The sequence below is a fragment of the Geotrypetes seraphini genome, chromosome 4 (genome assembly GCF_902459505.1).
Source record: "Geotrypetes seraphini chromosome 4, aGeoSer1.1, whole genome shotgun sequence".
In the NCBI taxonomy this organism is placed as follows: Eukaryota; Metazoa; Chordata; class Amphibia; order Gymnophiona; family Dermophiidae; genus Geotrypetes; species Geotrypetes seraphini.
In genome coordinates this window covers 121,100,986-121,119,033 of record NC_047087.1, presented here as the reverse complement: position 1 = coordinate 121,119,033, position 18,048 = coordinate 121,100,986, and the positions used below count along the sequence as shown (strand labels likewise).

Genomic DNA, 18,048 nt, shown 5'->3' with positions numbered 1-18,048 from the left:
GTGCAATCATGTTTTACAACTTCACTTCCTTCCCATGGAGCTGCTCCTGCCCCCTCAGAATTAGTTTTGATCTGCTCTGCTATTCTATTATTTTCGGGTATTTTTGCTCAGTGATCTTTAGAGGCTCAATGCCCAGAAGTTCCCACTTGGTGGGATCTCTGCCTGGAAGAAGTTGCTAGCAGGATTAGCCCCTTGAGGACACCTAGCTAGCCAGCCTGCTGGTATTTTTTGGAACTCAGGGGCTGCCCCTGCATAGCTGCTTGCATCCCTGATTCAGTCAGGAACTTGAGTATAGGCTGTGTGAATTCCTTCCCGGCTTAGCCAGGACTAACAATGGGCCAGCTGCTTGTTCCCTCCCCCCTTTCACAGTGCGCTTTTCCAGGGGTTGAGGTTCAGTCCAACCTTGATCCAACTGGCAGCCAGAAGACCAGGTTTATCCAGTGAATCTGTGAGGCAAATGTCTTCTCCCTTTGATTCCAGCTGAACTCTTATGCTAAAGCAGGTATGCACCACATGGCACAGTAAGTAAGGCTATTGAACTCTATGGGGAAAATCAGGGGGGTCTCTAAAAGTTGATTTTGAGAGTTTCTAACCTCAGAGCCCAGGTCCCCTTCCTCTAAAACCCTTTTCTCTATGATTTTTTTTCCTTCAGGGAGGTCGCAATGGGCCATTTATGGCATGATTTTTCTGGTGGTGGCCATCTTTGATTTTAAATGACACTGAATCAGGGGGGAGACCCCATAGTGTGCCAGTTGTTCAGGGCCTCTGCGCTTTTGAGTGGGTTCTAGATGTAATCTGGGAGGGGTACATAAGAATAGCCTTACTGGGTCAGACCAGTGGTCCATTTAGCCTAGTATCCCATCTTGATGGAGGCCAATCCAAGTCACAACTGCCTGGCAAAAACCCAATAGTAGCAGCATTCCATGTCACCGATCTAGGGCAAGCAGTCACTTCTCCCATGTCTGTCTTAACAACAGACTATAGACTTTTCCTCCAGGAACTTATCCAAACCTTTTTTTTGATACCAGCTGCATTAACCACTCTTACCACATCCTCTGGCAATGCATTCCAAAGTTTAACTATTCTCTGAGTGCCGAAAGTACAAAATCAAGTTCTATGCCACTCTGCCAGACCGCTTTCTAACATCTCCAGCTGGAGAGAGCCCTCAAAGTTCAGGCTACAGTGAAAAGTCTGCTAGATCTTGTGCCATAGAGCCAGTCCTAGACGCAGACTTGGGCTTGGTATACTTTGTTGTACCAAAGAAAAGCTCTGAAGATACCACACTTCAGTATGGAGACCGTTCAGTCAGTCATAGTGGCTATTGTGCCAGGGGAATTTCTTGACTCCCTCAATTTGACGGAGTCTTATCTTCACATTCCCATTTACCAAGGTGATAGTAGTGGTAGCAGTGCACCTCCACAAATCTGGGATTCAGGTGCATCCATGATGTAGCATGGTCAGATTATTTTGCTTTGTACATGAGTTTTACTGCTGTGATTTGAAGTCGACATATTTCTTTCTGTGTTGCGCCCTGGTACAAAGCATTAAGAACATAAGAAGTTGCCTCCGCTGAGGCAGACCAGAGGTCCATCTTGCCCAGCGGTCCGCTCCCACGGCGGCCCATCAGGCCCACTGCCTGAACAGTGGTCTCTGACTAATTTTATAATTTACCTCTAATCCTGTTCCTATAACCTTACCTCTACTCCTACCTGTACCCCTCAATCCCTTTGTCCTCCAGGTACCTGTCCAGACCCTCTTTGAAACCCTGTAGCGTGCTTCTGCCTATCACATCCTCCGGCAGCGCGTTCCATGTATCCACCACCCTCTGGGTGAAAAAGAACTTCCTGGCGTTTGTTCTAAACCTTTCCCCAATTTCTTTGAGTGCCCCCTTGTACTTGTGGTTCCCCTTAGTTTGAAAAATCTGTCCCTGTCCACTTTTTCTATGCCCTTCATGATCTTGAATGTTTCTATCATGTCTCCCCTGAGTCTTCGCTTTTCCAGGGAGAAAAGCCCTAGCTTTTTCAGTCTGTCAGTATATGAGAGGTCCCCCATACCCTTTATCAGCTTAGCTGCTCTTCTCTGGAGTCTCTCAAGTATCGCATTGTCTTTTTTTGAGGTACGGCGACCAGTACTGGACACAGTACTCCAGGTGCGGGCGCACCATTGCACGATACAGTGGCAGGATGACTTCCTTCGTCCTGGTCGTGATACCTTTCTTAATGATACCCAACATTTTGTTCGCTTTCCTTGAGGCTGTGGCGCACTGTGCCGACGCCTTCAATGTTGTGTCCACCATCACTCCCAGGTCTCTTTCAAGGTTGCTCACCCCTAGCGGTGATCCCCCCATCTTGTAAGTGAACATCGGGTTCTTTTTTCCAACATGCATGACCTTGCATTTCCCTATGTTGAAGCTCATTTGCCACTTTTTGGCCCACTCTTCCAGCGTTGTCAGATCTTTTTGGAGGTCTTCGCAGTCCTCCATGGTTTTGACCCTGCTGTATAGTTTAGTGTCATCCGCAAATTTAATAACCTCACATTTTGTTCCCGCCTCCAGGTCGTTAATAAATATATTGAACAGGAGCGGTCCCAGCACCGACCCCTGTGGAACTCCGCTTGTGACCCATTGTCAATCTGAGTAATGGCCCTTTACTCCAACCCTCTGTTTCCTGCCCGCCAGCCAGTTTTTGATCCATCGGTGGACCTCCCCTTGCACCCCGTGGTTCCATAGCTTCCTCAGCAGTCTTTAGTGTGGTACCTTGTCGAAGGCTTTTTGGAAGTCAAGGTAAATGATGTCTATGGATTCCCCTCTATCCACCTGGCTGTTTACCCCCTCAAAGAAGTATAATAGGTTCGTGAGGCATGACCTGCCCTTGCAGAAGCCATGCTGGCTCGACTTTAGCTGCCCATTTTTTTCGATGTGTTCGCAGATGCTGTCTTTAATCAGCGCTTCCATCATCTTTCCCGGTACCGAGGTCAAGCTCACCGGCCTGTAGTTTCCTGGGTCCCCCCTTGAGCCTTTTTGAAGATGGGCGTGATATTTGCTATTTTCCAGTTCTCTGGAATCTCTCCAGTTTTTAGGGATAGGTTGCATATTTGTCGAAGTGGCTCAGCTATTTCGTTCCTTAGTTCCTTGAGTACCCTTGGGTGAATGCCGTCCGGTCCTGGCGATTTGTCGCACTTTAGCCTGTCTATCTGCCTGAGGACATCCATCTTGCTCACCTCTAGTTGGACCAGATTTTCATCCTGATCTCCTTTTCCGATCTCCTCGGGTTCCGGAATGTTGGTTGTGTCCTCCATTGTGAAAACTGACATGAAGAACCCATTTAACCTGTCCGCTATCTCCTTTTCCTTTTTTACCACTCCCTTTCTGTCTCCATCATCCAAGGGTCCTACTTCCTCCCTAGCTGGTTGCTTCCCCTTGACATACCTGAAGAATGATTTGAAGTTTGTTGCTTCCCCTGCCAGTCTTTCTTCATATTCTCTTTTTGCTTTCCTAACCACTCGGTGACACTCCTTTTGGTGTCTTTTATGCTCCTTTTGGTTGTCTTCTGTTTGGTCCTTTTTCCATTTTTTGAATGATGCCTTCTTATCGCTTATCGCCTTTTTCACTGCATTTGTTATCCACACTGGGTTTTTTGTTCTATTTTTCTTGCACCCTTTCCTGAACTTGGGGATGCACAGGTTCTGTGCTTCGTGCACCGTGCCCTTGAGTAGAGTCCAGGCTTTTTCTACGGACTCTATCTTCCTTGCGGTATCGATGAGTTTCTTTCCCACCATTTTCCTCATGGCATCATAATTCCCTTTTTTGAAGTTGAGTGCTGTCGTTGTGGTTCTTTTCACCTTTGATGGTCCAATTTCTAGCCTGTACTGGATCGTGTTGTGATCGCTGTTTCCTAGTGGGGCTAGTACCGCCACCTCCTTAGCGGGTCCCCCTAGTCCGTTGAAGATTAGGTCAAGAGTGGCATCTCCCCGTGTTGGTTCCGTGACCAGCTGTTCCATGAAACAGTCCCTCGTGATCTCCATGAATTTGGTCTCCCTCGTACAGTGTGAGTGCCCGATGCTCCAGTCTATTCCCGGGTAGTTGAAGTCCCCCATCACCATTACAGTAGTCAGGTCAAGGAGCGAGGTTGTCGAACAAATAAGTCTAAGTCTGGATGACGGCACTGAATTTGCTCATGAAAGGTAAGATTTTTGTCTAAGATGATCCCCAACAGTTTGACTTTCGTATCTATTTGAATAGCGGTGGATTCTATGCAGATTGGCTGACATAGGTCTTATTTGTCTGAAGTTGGAAATAACACGCCTTTGTTTTTTTGGTATGTTCAAGATGTTTATTAAAATTAAGCCAGGCGCTGATTTTGCTTAGTTTGATGCTTATTTCTAGAACCTCTTTGATGACTTTGGGATTCAGAGGATGGATTAGTTGGATGTCATCTGCGTATGTAAAAATCGTAAATCCTATAAATTGGGCAAAAGTCAGCAAAGGGGCCAAAAAGATGTCAAAATAGATCCCTGAAGGACTCCATAGGTTTGAGAGATGGTTGCAGATATTGTGTTGTTAAAGCTTACTAAATAATTTCGGTCTTGGAAATATGAAGAGAAACAGTTTAATTCTGTACCGGAAATACTGGTGGATTTAAGTCAATAGTGTCAAAAGCCCCTGTAAGATCCAATGATATTAATAGGACCGACTTATGATGATCCCTGAAATAGTGGATAGCTGTAGTTAGGCCAATTAAGGAGAGTTCTATGTAAAAGTGAGAATGAAAACAGGTTTGGTTGGGTGGAAGAGAGTTGATTTGAAAACCAGTTTTTCTGTAAGTTTGGCTACGAAGTGGAGATTCACTATAGAATGATAGTTAGAGATTTGATCTTCTGAAAGGTTAACTAGTTTGAGTTTAGGGAAGACAGTGGCTGATTTCCAAGGCATAGGCATGGTTCCTGAGAAAAGGCTTTTAGTTATCTCTTGAAGATATGGACCAAAAATGGAAAAATGGTTTTTAAGAGGAGGTATCGGTTCAAGAGGGTTATTTGATGTGTTCATGGTCTGTATTCTATAGATATCGTCTATTGTAGGTGAACGGAATTCTGTCAGAGAGATAAAGGAAAGACAATTTTCGGCATTAGGGGAGTCTGGAGGCAAAGGATTCAATGATTTTATTTTTTTTTTAAGTTGTTTCAAACAGCTTTGATTTTGTCATTGACGTAATTTGCTAGATCCTGTGCTGAGGGCCTAATCAAGGAAGCAGTCTTGCAAGGGCTACAGTACTGCTCCGTATGAGCCCTGACAGGAGGCTGTCCTTTTGGATTTTACAGTCAAGAGAAGAGTTCCTAGTGGCAATTATGTTGGCGAGACAGGTTTCCAAATAACAAGCTTTTTCCTGTATGGATTACAGAAGTTGGGCTTTCTCTATACACTGTTACATCTTTCTTACCGAAAGTAGTCTCAGCCTTTCACATCAATCAGGAAGTCCGTTTTCATTTGCTGGATGTCAAGCAAGGGCTTCTTCAGTACCTGAAAGTTACCAAGGCGTTTCGCCTATCGGACCACCTTTTTGTTCTAACCAGTCATGCCAGAAAGGCCAGTGTCTAAAGCTTCGATTTCCAGAAGGATTAAAATGGACATTTCCTCCTTGTATGTGGGCTGTGGTAAACAGCCACCAATCACGTTGAAGCTTGAGCGGAGACTAGAGATGTTTCGCCTGAGGAGTTTGTAGAGCGGCTACATGGTCTGCCCTTCATACCTTTACCAAGTTCTATAGAGTGGATGTATTAGCCAAGAAAGATGCCATTTTCGGGTCCTCTGTTTTGAAGGCAGACTCAGTGGGCCAACCTAGACTCTGGGAACTGCTTTGGTATGTCCCTAGCATTCAGGACCACTACACACATTTCACTAGAAAGAAAGATTAGGTTCTCACCTCAGTGATCTTCTTTCTTGTAGATGTGTCCAGTTATCCTGAAGCCCTGCCCTGTGTATAAAAATATGCCAAAAGTAGTCACTCTATATTCTATAGCAGAGAACTAGAAGCGAATATCCATCAACTGTTGTTAGAACTAATGCTCAGAGACATGAAGGCAGATAAAACCGCCTCACTACCCAATCATTGCATTGCTCAATACAGTGTCAGAACATTGACAGTGGTAGATGTTGAACTGCTAGGAAGTAGTGAAATTTAATGACTTCATTACCCTGTTTGAGGTGGTTTAGCAGTACTATGTCGGTTCCCTGAAGCAGTATCGAAACGTGGCACGTCGGAACCAGTTAATCTGAAGTTAAGTTTGACCATCTTAAGTTATCTATTTAAGATATAGAGCTTATAGCCAATTAGGCAATTGCAAGTTCAACATCTACCACTGTCATTGTTCTGATACTGTATTGAGCAATGCGATGATTGGGTGGTGAGGCGGTTTTATCTGCCTTCATGTCTCTGAGCAATAGTTCTAACAACAGTTGATGGACATTCACTTCTAGTTCTCTGCTATAGAATATAGAGTGACTTATTTTTGCATATTTTTGTTATAGCCATTTTGAGTCACTCAATAGATGTACTTTGGTTGAGTTATTAGCCCCCTTTTTTGTGTATTTTTGACTGCCCTGTGTATAGGCTTTGCCTGCCTTCTGCCTTAGGATTTGAAGAACTTTCTATCTCTCAGAAGAGCTGAGAGGATAAAAAAAAAAAAGATGATGCATAGGTGCATCCTCATGACAATACAGTCTGATTTAAGTCTCTGCTTGATAGCAGGCCATATGAGTAGCTATGAGCTCTATACATAATTACTCCTGTTTGCACAAGTTTGGATGTTATAATGTTATTTCCTATGTTTGTTACAGAGCAGAACAGAATTGTGATATCAGGGATTTTTCCTTGTTTCCCTCCTCCCTGTTATGTCTTTTATTACAGCGCTACTTGATTGCTTTTGTACAAACTGAGGAGGTAGGAGCAGCTTTCTGAAAAGGAGGTGGAGTTGGAAAACATGATTGACAGTTTTCTACAAGCAACGTGCTAGTTCAGATACAAGACCCTAGCATTCAGGACCACTAGATAACATCTATAAGAAAGATTACTGAGGTAAGAAAGAACCTAATCTTTCTTATGTTGCCAAAAACCAGTGTTGCTTACCTATTACAAGTGTTGTCCATAGACAGCAGGATTAAGCAGGTACACAGAACTAGCCAGCTTCCCAAGGGTTGCATAATAATAATAATAAATGTATTTTTATATACCGCCATACCCGGGAGTTCTAGGCGGTTCACAACAATTGGATAAGATACAAACAATACAAGTTATTTAAAAAAGACAGCAATTAAAGGCAGCTGAGAAAGAGAAATACATAATTTAGATTCAAACGGAAGCATACCAAATGTTATTTTATAACAGAAGCACAAAAACTTAAACAGAACAATGGATTCAAATGGCAGCCAATGAAGCTTTTGATAGGAAGGGGTGATATGTTCCTATTTCTTTAGGTCATAAATAAGGTGGACAGCCGTGTTCTGGATCATCCTTAATTTTCTAAAAATTTTCTTTGGAGCGCCTACATAAATAATATTGCAATAATCGAGAATACTCAGGATAGAAGATTGGAGTAGTAGACGAAAGGAAACTTCGTCAAAATATTTTTTAATAATATGGAGTTTCCAGAGCACTGAAATACTTTTCTTAAACACTAAATCAGAATTATTTTCTAATGTAAGATGTTTGTCCAAGATTACTCCTAGTATTTTTAGAGATTGTTGAATATTATAATTCAACCCATTTACATGTATCGTGGTTGCCTTGATTTTATCATTAGGGGCTGCTGAAAAGAATTTGGGCTTTTCTTTATTTAATTTTAGTCTGAAAGCAGACATCCAGAGTTCAACCTGACTTAGAATGATTGATAAGGAATTTATAAGTTCAGATGTAAGAGAGCTTAGTGGGATAACAATAGTAATGTCATCTGCATAGATGAAGAATTTAAGCTTTAAACTCTGTAAAAGGCTGTCCAATGAAACAAGATAGATGTTAAACAGGGTAGGAGACAAAGGGGAGCCCTGAGGTACTCTGCAAGAAATTTCCCAACCATAAGAAAGATTATCATTTTTTAGCACCTTGTAAAATCTTTTTCCCAGGAACCTTCGGAACCAATTCAAGACATTGCCTGAGATTCCGATGGATTCTAAACAGTCCAAAAGAATAGAATGGTCCACGAGGTCAAATGCACTGCTTAGGTTAAGTTGCAAAATTATATCACTTGAATCTAAGCTGAAAAGCGAGTGCAAGTGATCGATCAGTGAAGCTATGACTGTAGCCTGCCCTAAAACCAGATTGGTTGTCATGAAGAATATTGTATTTCTCCAGATAGGTAGTAAGTTCAACATTTACTAAACCTTCCAGTATTTTGGTGGCCAAGGGAATACTGACGATAGGTCTAAAATTGGATGCTAAATTTTTATGATTGGTGTGATCATAATATGACCATGTTCCACTGGGAATTTTCCTAAGGATAATAATGAATTAATCCAGATTAACAACTTGGCCTTAAAGGCTACTGGAGCAGTCCTCATGACATTTGGCGGACAAGTATCCAGTCTACAATAAGATTTGACATATTTAGTTTACAATTTGTTGAATAATTGCCAATCAATAGCTGTAAACTTGCTCCAACACAAATCAAGTTCTAGGAGCATCAGAGTCCTGCAGAATAGAATAACACCAATGAGGTTTTGCAGGCTCAGTTAATGAAGATCTTAATTTTTGTATTTTGAGTTTGAAAAAGTCTGCCAGACTATTCGCAGATAAAGTAAATTCTTCATGAGTATTAGTAAAGGTCTCTGTATCATATAGATCATTTACCAATATAAAAAGGCTCCTATTGTTAATAGAGACATTACCAATTTTTTGGGCATAGAAGTTTTTACGTTTTTCCTTAGACATATTTTTATAGATCTTCAATTTTAGTCTCCAGGTATCTTTAATTTCTTGGATTCCTGATTTTAACCATTGTTTTTCGATTTTCCTCAAATCCTTCTTTAGCTTTAATAACTCTGAATCGTACCAACCATCTAAGTTTCTGGATGTTTGTCTGCGAGTTTTAATATGAGCCATCTCATTCAAGATATGAATACTGTTATTAATCCAAGTGTCCATGAATTGTTCAGTCTCTTTGTTTTGTTTTGAAATTATCTCATAATGAGACCAAAATTTAACGGGATTTATCCTACCTCTACTGGCATGAAATAATTTGTTTCTTGTTTTAGTTATTTTTAATTGCCAGTCTATTTCAAGGCTACATAAGTCTTTAAGTTTTGGGAACTGAGGAGCTGAGGACACTACTGTGTGCGGGAAGAGTCACATATGCTCAGGACTCTGAACTGAAGTTCTGAGCTATATGAGAGCAGTTCCATATCTGTACTGTTAATGATATTATCCCCTACTTGTTTTCCAGATCAGTCCTCTTTATGAAAAATACCTCTTACAAGTGAGCAACATTCCTGAATTTAAACAGTTAATATTTACAGTATTTTTCGCTCTATAAGACACACTTCCCCCCCTCCAAAAGTGGGTGGAAATAAGGGTGTGTCTTATGGAGCAAATACCCAACCGGCTTCCCCCCCCCCCCCGTTACCTTATTTAGTTCCTCCAGCGGTCCTGCCCTTCCCTCCAGTTGACTTCCATCAGAGCGGCACAAAAGGCAGGCGCGTGCTTTTCGCGTGCCTGCCTTGTCCCGCACTGCTCAGCCATTCACAGAGCAGTGTGGAACAAGGCAGGCACACAAAAAGCGCGCACCTGCCTCTGACAGGAGTCAGCTGGAAGGAATAGGTGCCGCTTTTGGATGGTCGGAAGCACCAGATCTGCCTGCTCCTGCCTTTAGTGTGTTACTTTGCACAGTTCCTAATCTTTTTTGTCAGTTCCTCCCGAGAGCACCAGCTACATAAGAAAGCATCATGTTGCCCTTCTCTCTCCCTCGCTCTGTGATAAGACTCTTAACTACCAGTAGTTGCTTTCATGAAACGCTCTTCAACAGATGCATGCATCAAACCCTGGAAACCCTCAGCTGGACAAGGATGAATCCTGCTCTTTCTTACACTTTGTAACTGCCTCAACAGGATTTGTTCTCTCTTCCCCATCCTAATAGCGTCCAGCCAACCACACACTCCAAAGAGCTGTGCTTTTATTAAAAGGATCCTCAGAGGCAGCAAGATTAGACCACTAGAGGGAGACAGGGTGCAGAGCCTGGCAGGGAGAATTTGGTTCAGAATGTTTTTTATTTTCTTGTTTTCCTCCTCTAAATCTAGGGTGCATCTTATGGAGCAAAAAATATGGTATATTGAATTCTAAAGTGGACACACAGCCATTTGGCCAGGCTGAGAAACAGTGCAGCCAGAGTTTTATTTATTTTGTTCAAATCCTGCTGATATTGTGTGTGATCTTTGGCTTGTCACTTGGCTTGAATTGTGTTAATATATATTAATAATGTGAGTTATGCACCTAGGTACAAATTCTCTTCTCTCCTCTGCTCTGCATCTTTTCCTTATTTTTTTCATTTAAAGTTCATGTTTTTCGGTGGCTTGAGTGCTTTGAGACCCCATTGCGGTGGTCCTCTGTCGGAGGAAAGGATGCAGTCCCATGAAGCTGGACTGCTGCTTCACAGAGAAACTTCGGTAAACCTGTGGAGCTAGCCTGCTGTTTGCCACCTTTCTTGGACTCTGGGTCCATTCCCTTGGGAGCTCACTTGTCCTCTGATTTTGTCAGGGGTTTAAGCACAGGCTGTATGCATCCTGAGTAAATATCTCTCCGGGTTTTATTTATTTTGTTCCGATCCAGATGATATTGTTTGACCTTTGGCAAGTGACTTGGCTTGAATCATGTCAATATGTTAACATGTATTAAAGTGGGTTATGCACCTAGGTACAAATTCTGTATATCATGCCTATTTATTTAAGCGCCTAACTTTAGGCACCTCTTATAGAATTTCCCACTTAGGCCATTTAAAGCCAGGTCTAAATGCCTACACCTAAGTTACGTGCATATTGAGCATATTCTATAACAATGCACTAGAGAATGACACGGTGATGGTTTACCCGCGGCCACCGCATTTAAGCCGCGGGTCACCGCCGAAAACGGGGAAGAAAACTAGCAGTCGCTGCGGTGACGGGGACAAGGCCATTCACCGACCGCGGAAACGGTGAACAGGTTTGTCCCCGCGGGCCAATGTACCCCCTTCTAGGAACCGCTATTTACCTGTGTTTCACCGCTCCTCGCTCGTCTGGCCAGCAGGCCTGCCTCCGTCCAAATGAGGCGGGCCCGCCCCTCCCCTCCCCTGCCTCCCAATGGCCTCCCCTAAGATCGCCGGTAGGAGGGTACCCAACCCCTCCTGCTGGACCCCCCCCCCAACGAACCCTCCCACCCCGGAACCCCCTTAGTCTTACTTTCCAAGTTGGACCGGACAGCTCCTCGCTCGTCTGGCCAGCAGGCCTGCCTCCGTCCAAATGAGGCGGGCCCGCCCCTCCCCTCCCCTGCCTCCCAATGGCCTCCCCTAAGATCGCCGGCAGGAGGGTACCCAACCCCTCCTGCTGGCCCCCCCCCAACGAACCCTCCCACCCCGGAACCCCCTTAGTCTTACTTTCCAAGTTGGACCGGACAGCTCCTCGCTCGTCTGGCCAGCAGGCCTGCCTCCGTCCAAATGAGGCGGGCCCGCCCCTACCCTGCCCAACCCACAGGATCCTAGGGCCTGATTGGTCTAGGCACCTAAAGCCACTCCCGCTATAGGAGGGGCCTTAGGTGCTTGGGCCAATCAGGCCCTAGGATCCTGTGGGTTAGGCAGGGGAGGGGCGGGCCCGCCTCATTTGGACGGAGGCAGGCCTGCTGGCCAGACGAGCGAGGAGCTGTCCGGTCCAACTTGGAAAGTAAGACTAAGGGGGTTCCGGGGTGGGAGGGTTCGTTGGGGGGGGTCCAGCAGGAGGGGTTGGGTACCCTCCTGCCGGCGATCTTAGGGGAGGCCATTGGGAGGACCGGCAGGAGGGGTTGGGTACCCTTCTGCTGCGATTGTCGGGAGGGCCGTTGGGGGGGTCTACAGGAGGGGTTGGGTGCCCTCCTGCCGTGATCGCTGGGGGGAGGGGAGACTTGCAGCCGTAGCCGCGGTCACTATGTTAATCACGGCAGCATTTAAAGTACATGTCGTGTTTGTTTTTGCATTGCTAGCCCCAGGGGTGGTGGAAGATTAGTGATTGAAAAACTGTATGAAAAATAACTATTTTAAATTTAGTGATCAAAATGTGTCAGTTTTGAGAATTTATATTAATTAATTTTTTCTCTGCGTGTTTTGTTTTTGTATAGTTATTAACTAATATTTAACTAAGTTTTAAGTTTTAAAGAATGTTTCCTTTATACGTAAATAAAGAAAAGTGAATGGGATTGCAGTGGCGGTGACGGGGCGGTGAATGGGGTGGCAGTGGCGGTGACGGGGCGGTGAAGAGGATGGTGAGACGGGGACGGGGCGGTGACGGGGATGGTGAGACGGGGACGGGGCGGTGACGGGGATGGTGAGACGGGGACGGGGCGGTGACGGGGACCAATTTTTTCACCGTGTCATTCTCTACAATGCACCTAACTTTTGGGAACACTGCCCACAATCTTCCCCTGGCTACACTCTCTTTTCAAATGTGTGCATTGCAACTGACATATACTTTTTACAGAATTGCACTTTGAGTTGCATGTGTAACTTAATTAGTCCCAATTAGTATGAATTGTGGGTTAATTGCCAATTATCAGCCCCAGTTAGGCCAATCAATTAAGTTATGTGTGTAAATTAGCAACATCCACCGATGTAAGTGCACAACTTTAGGCACTGTATATAGAGGTTAATAAATAGGCCCCATTGATGGTAATGTGTTAAATAATGTATTAAATAGCATTAACACATGTTAATAGATCTAGCTGTAAGATTGTAAGCCATCTGGACACAGGGAAATACTTACTGAATCTTGGGATACCAATGGAATGTATATGCTTTGAAAAAATGCTATATAATATGTATAAATAATTCTATTAAATAGTGAATCTAATGAGTGAGAAACCTTCAAACTCCATTGTACTCTCTTCTTCTCCTATAGGTAGCGAAGCAAAGAGAGGAAGGCTGGTTTGCGCTGTCAACACATGTGAAGTGAATGAAGTTGTCACCTGTGTTTTTTTAAACAATGTATATCTATATGTATGCAATTTTTTTTTAAGTATTCTCATGAGCAGTATGCAGCTTTTTATCTGATGAACTTGAGTTGTAAGTAAAGAATCGTGAAAGATGGAAATAAATTCTACCTTGTTATACTGATCTTGCATTTTCCATTGTTGAATTACTATAGACAAGTATCTCTGGGCTCCTAGAAAACTAATCTCTACTACCACACATAGGTATAAATGGCTTGAAGAAATCAATATATTATACAAGTTTCAAGTTTAATATTTTTCTTGATTGATCGCTTAATCAAATTCTAAGCGATGAACATATTAAAATATAGTCAAATAGAGACAAAACATTACAAACTTTAAATAATAACATTGGGTAGATGACTAATACATTTATTGTACTCATTACATAAGGTAAAATAAGGGTTTGAAATTCAATTAATAAAGAAAAGCAAAACAAAGGAAAAATACAATAGGGAAATAAATATCCACAGAGCATAATACAATAAAATAAAATCGCTGGTTTAAGAACTGTTTAATTAAATATTAAAAGCATCTTTAAAAAGAAATGTTTTTAGATTACTTTTAAATTTTCCCAGGTCCTGCTCATTCCGTAAATAAATTGGGAGAGCGTTCCAAGTTTGAGGAGCAGTTACAGAAAAAATAAACTGACGTCTAATATTAATAACCTTAAGTGATGGAATGGTCAATAAATTTTGCTCATTAGACCTCAAGGTTCTGCTTGGATGATATGGTATTAAATGTTTAAATATGAATGCAGGAGTCTTGTAGAGAAGAGACTTAAAAACAAGTAAACAGTTTATATGTTATCCGATGGATAACTGGGAGCCAGTGTGCATCTATCAAAAGGGGTGTAACATGGTCATATTTTCTAGACTTAATGATGAGTTTAATGGATACATTCTGGATAATTTGAAGACGTTTAATTTCGTTTAGTGGTATCCCCTTAAAAAGAGCATTACAGTTATCCAATTTAGAAATCACTAAAGAGTGAATGAGAATGTTTATTGATTTAGGGCATAGAAATTTTGCAATAGATCGTATCCTACGTAATCTGTAGAATGTAGATTTCACTATAGTACTAATATGATCATGAAAGTTCAATTTTGTATCAAAAGTTACCCCTAAGATTTTTATATTATTAACTATTTGTAATGGTATGTTTTTTATTGTAATGAGAGCAATAAGAGTAGAATTGTCTTTCCATGGGAAGAGCATCACGTTGGTTTTTTTAATATTAAGAGCAAGTTTATTTCTGTTTAACCATTGATGAATTTGATCAAGTTTCTCACTGATCTCTTGGATGTCAGATGTTTTGTTTGTATTTATTGGATGCAGGAGCTGAATATCGTCTGCATATGCAAACACCTGAAAACCCATGGATTGACATAGGGTAATTAAAGGAGCTAGAAAAATATTAAATAATAACGGAGAGAGAATAGATCCTTGAGGAATCCCATAAGTGGTTGATGAAGATTTAGATGTTGGAGTCATTGAAGAGAACATTAGAAGTGCGGTTTGTTAAATATGATATGAACCAAGAAAGAATTTGGTCCGTGACACCGATAGAGTGAAGTCTGTTAAGAAGAAGCTGATGGTCAATCGTGTCAAAAGCCGCAGAGAGATCAAGTGAAATTAACAAAGTCGTTTGATGGTGATCTAGATAATATTGAATTGAGGTGGTCATACCTATCAATGCAAGTTCGGTACTATGATGTTGCCTAAAATCAGTTTGGTTAGGATTTGGTTAGGATTTGGTTTTTTCCACAAAGTCTGAAATTTGGTTGAAAACTATTTTTTCCGTCAATTTTGCCAAAAAAGGGATATTGGCTATTGGTCTATAGTTTGATGGGTCTATGGAACTTGCATTTTTATCTTTAATGATAGGACGGATGATTGATTTTTTCCATGTCATTGGAACAGTGCTTTGGTTCAAACTCTCGGTAATTAAAGTGTAAATAAATGGTCCAAAGATATGAAAGTAATGCTTTAGAAAGAAAGGAGGAAATGGATCAGCTTTCGAGCCCTTAATATTAATGGTTTTTAAGATAAGTTCAATGTCTTTTTGACTAGGTAGTTTAAATCTAGAACATTTTGAGATTAAAGATTCCAGGTTTGTTTGATCGTAGTCATTCGTTATTTGTTGGTTTATTATGAAAGTTTTCCTAATGTTATTGATTTTCTCAGTAAAATGGTCCGCAAGTTCTTGAGCAGTGAGAATATTGCCAATTTCATCTGGTGTATCTTTGTAATTTGTTATTGTTATTCTATTTAATATTTTATATAGTATGGATGAGTTTTTAGCTTTGAGTATTTTATCAGAGTAGTATTTCATTTTTACTTGGTTTATTTTTGTTTTATAGTATATGGATTGTTCATTGAATAATTCTAAATTAGTTTGGGTTTTATTCTTTCTCCATTTACGTTCTAAGGATCTTACTTGTTGTTTAATGAGAGAAAGTTCAGCCGTGAACCATGAATTCCGAATTTTTTGAGCGGAAATTACCTTAGTTTGTATGGGTGCTGTTTCGTGTAGAAATGATTTTAAAGCCATATTCCATAGGTTAGTTAATTCATCTAAGGAGTTAGTACTAGATTTAGTAAAATCTAGTTTGAATGAAGAGAGAATTAAATCAGCAGAGATATCATCGTAATTTCGAAAATTAATTATTTGTTGTTTTTTATGATTTAGATTATGTGCAGATATGTATGTTAAGGAGATTAGAAAATGATCGGACCAAGGAACTGGTAGGCAGTTGTTTAATAGTAACTTTTTCTTTGTAGTTGATGGTGTTAGGGCCATATCAATTGTATGGCCTGCCTGGTGAGTTGGGAGGGTTATGATTGGATATAGATCTAGTTGCTTTATGTATGAAAGAATAGTTTTTGTGTAATTGTTATTCGGGTCATCAAAGTGAATATTAAAATCACCCAGAATTAGGGGATTTAGGGTAGAACTGCCAAAATCAAAGATTAGAGATTGCAGTTGTGTGATAATATCAGAAGATATTGGGGGTGGTAAGTATAACAAGAGTATATCAGTTTTTGGTTTAGTTAATAATGAAAATTGCAGGAATTCAATAGGAGAGTTTGGTGAGGAGTTGTCAGTATGTAATAATAAAGGTTCTCGGAAAATTATTGCTAATCCCCCTCCTCTCTTATTAGAACGGTGGTTGTAAAAGTATGAAAATCCTTGGGGACAAATATAGGAAAGATAGGCCTCTTCACCATTAGAAAGCCATGTTTCAGTTAAACATAAGATATCTAGTGATTGTTGAATAATTGTATCTTTAATTAGATGATATTTAGATTTGATAGAGCGGGCATTAATTAGACCTATGTTAATTGCGAGTAACTTGGTGTGCCAGATGAGCAAAGCATTGTATAAAATTTTAACTTGATCAAATATTGTCTTGCAAAACGAGCATGTTGACACGCGCCACATACAAGTACACACAACATACACACGCATTGCTGAGCGCAACTGAACGCAGCACAAGCATCACAACTGAGCACACTATAAGCGCGACACAAGCACACACAACAGTACAGCATACATATTGAAGAACTAAGGCTAATAATGGGCAGACTTGCACGGTCTGTGTCACATATATTGCCATTCAGTTGAGAATGAGTTGGAGTGAGCTTCGACGGAGACTCCAATAGATGCACAATACCGGCAGAGCTCTGGATTTCTGGCCTAGAAATATCTAAGAAAAAGAACAATTTAAATTAAATCATTAAACTATAGAGAGTGTATGTTTGGGCATACTGGATGGACCATTCAGGTCTATCTGCCGTCAATTTCTTTGTTACGATTTTGTATTAAAGGTTTTGGGTTGTGGAACAAATCGTCTGAATTTCCATTATTTCCTATGGAGAAATTCGCTTTAATATACGAGTGCTTTGGATTACAAGCATGCTCCCCTCTCCCACCTTTCCTCCAAAGTATACAGATTGAGATATTTAAGTCTGTTCCCATACACCTTATCACGAAGACTACACACCATTTTAGTAGCCTTCCTCTGGACCGACTCCATCCTTTTCATATCTTTTTGAAGGTGTGGCCTCCAGAATTGTACAGAATATTCTAAATGAGGTCTCACTAAAGTCTTAGGGACTCATTTAGACAGGGACATCAATACCTCCTTTTTCCTATGGCCCATACCTCTGCATATGCAATGTAGCATCCTTCTAGCTTTTGCCATCACCTTTTCAACCTGTTTGTCCACCTTAAGATCATCACATACAATTACACCCAAATCCCATCACATACAATTACACCCAAACCCTGCTCTTCTGTCGTGCACTTACATTCTTCACCCTCTAAAATGTACCACTCCCTCAGGTTTTTACAGCCCTGTTCCGCCACTAATTTCTGACAAGTGGAATGATCAGTGACACTCAGAAAAGCACACAGACAATATGAAGCATAAACAATAACACTTTATTATACATATATAAAAATTAAATATAAAATATCATCACCTTGACCCCATATAATGACCATCTTCACCATTGGGAATCCGTGCAATAGATAGATGGGTGGACCAAAGGACTGTCCCTTTAGACGTCGTGGCTTCTCCCTACAGACATCATGGATTCTGATGTCAGGGTCAGAATCCCGGTCTTATATAGGATGCACACTGCGGAGTTCATAGTAAAAGCATAAACAGCTGGTCCTGCTGTTACAATTAGTCCTGCTCTTTTGTTCTGTGTTTTGACAACACCCAGGTCAGGATGTCAGAAGGATGTGTTTGCAGAAAACCGGCTTTCCATCTGGTTTCACTCTCCCTTTGATGTGGTTTTGTCAACATTCAGGTCCCATCTGGCGTTACTGTCCTTTTGAGGTTATGAAAGA

At 41.4% G+C, this 18,048-nt stretch overlaps 1 protein-coding gene across 6 annotated transcripts in view; it reads left to right on the top strand.

The window, feature by feature from the left end:
- The window catches only part of SPICE1 (spindle and centriole associated protein 1), a 402,804-nt gene extending 389,493 nt beyond the window's left edge, over nucleotides 1-13,311 (top strand). For all 6 annotated transcript variants that reach the window (XM_033942420.1, XM_033942422.1, XM_033942421.1 and 3 more), the window contains one exon: nucleotides 13,097-13,311. In XM_033942420.1, the coding sequence (XP_033798311.1) occupies nucleotides 13,097-13,150 (54 nt within the window). In that variant the 3' untranslated portion in view covers nucleotides 13,151-13,311. The remainder of the gene's footprint in view (nucleotides 1-13,096) is intronic.
- The last annotated feature ends 4,737 nt before the right edge of the window (nucleotides 13,312-18,048 follow it).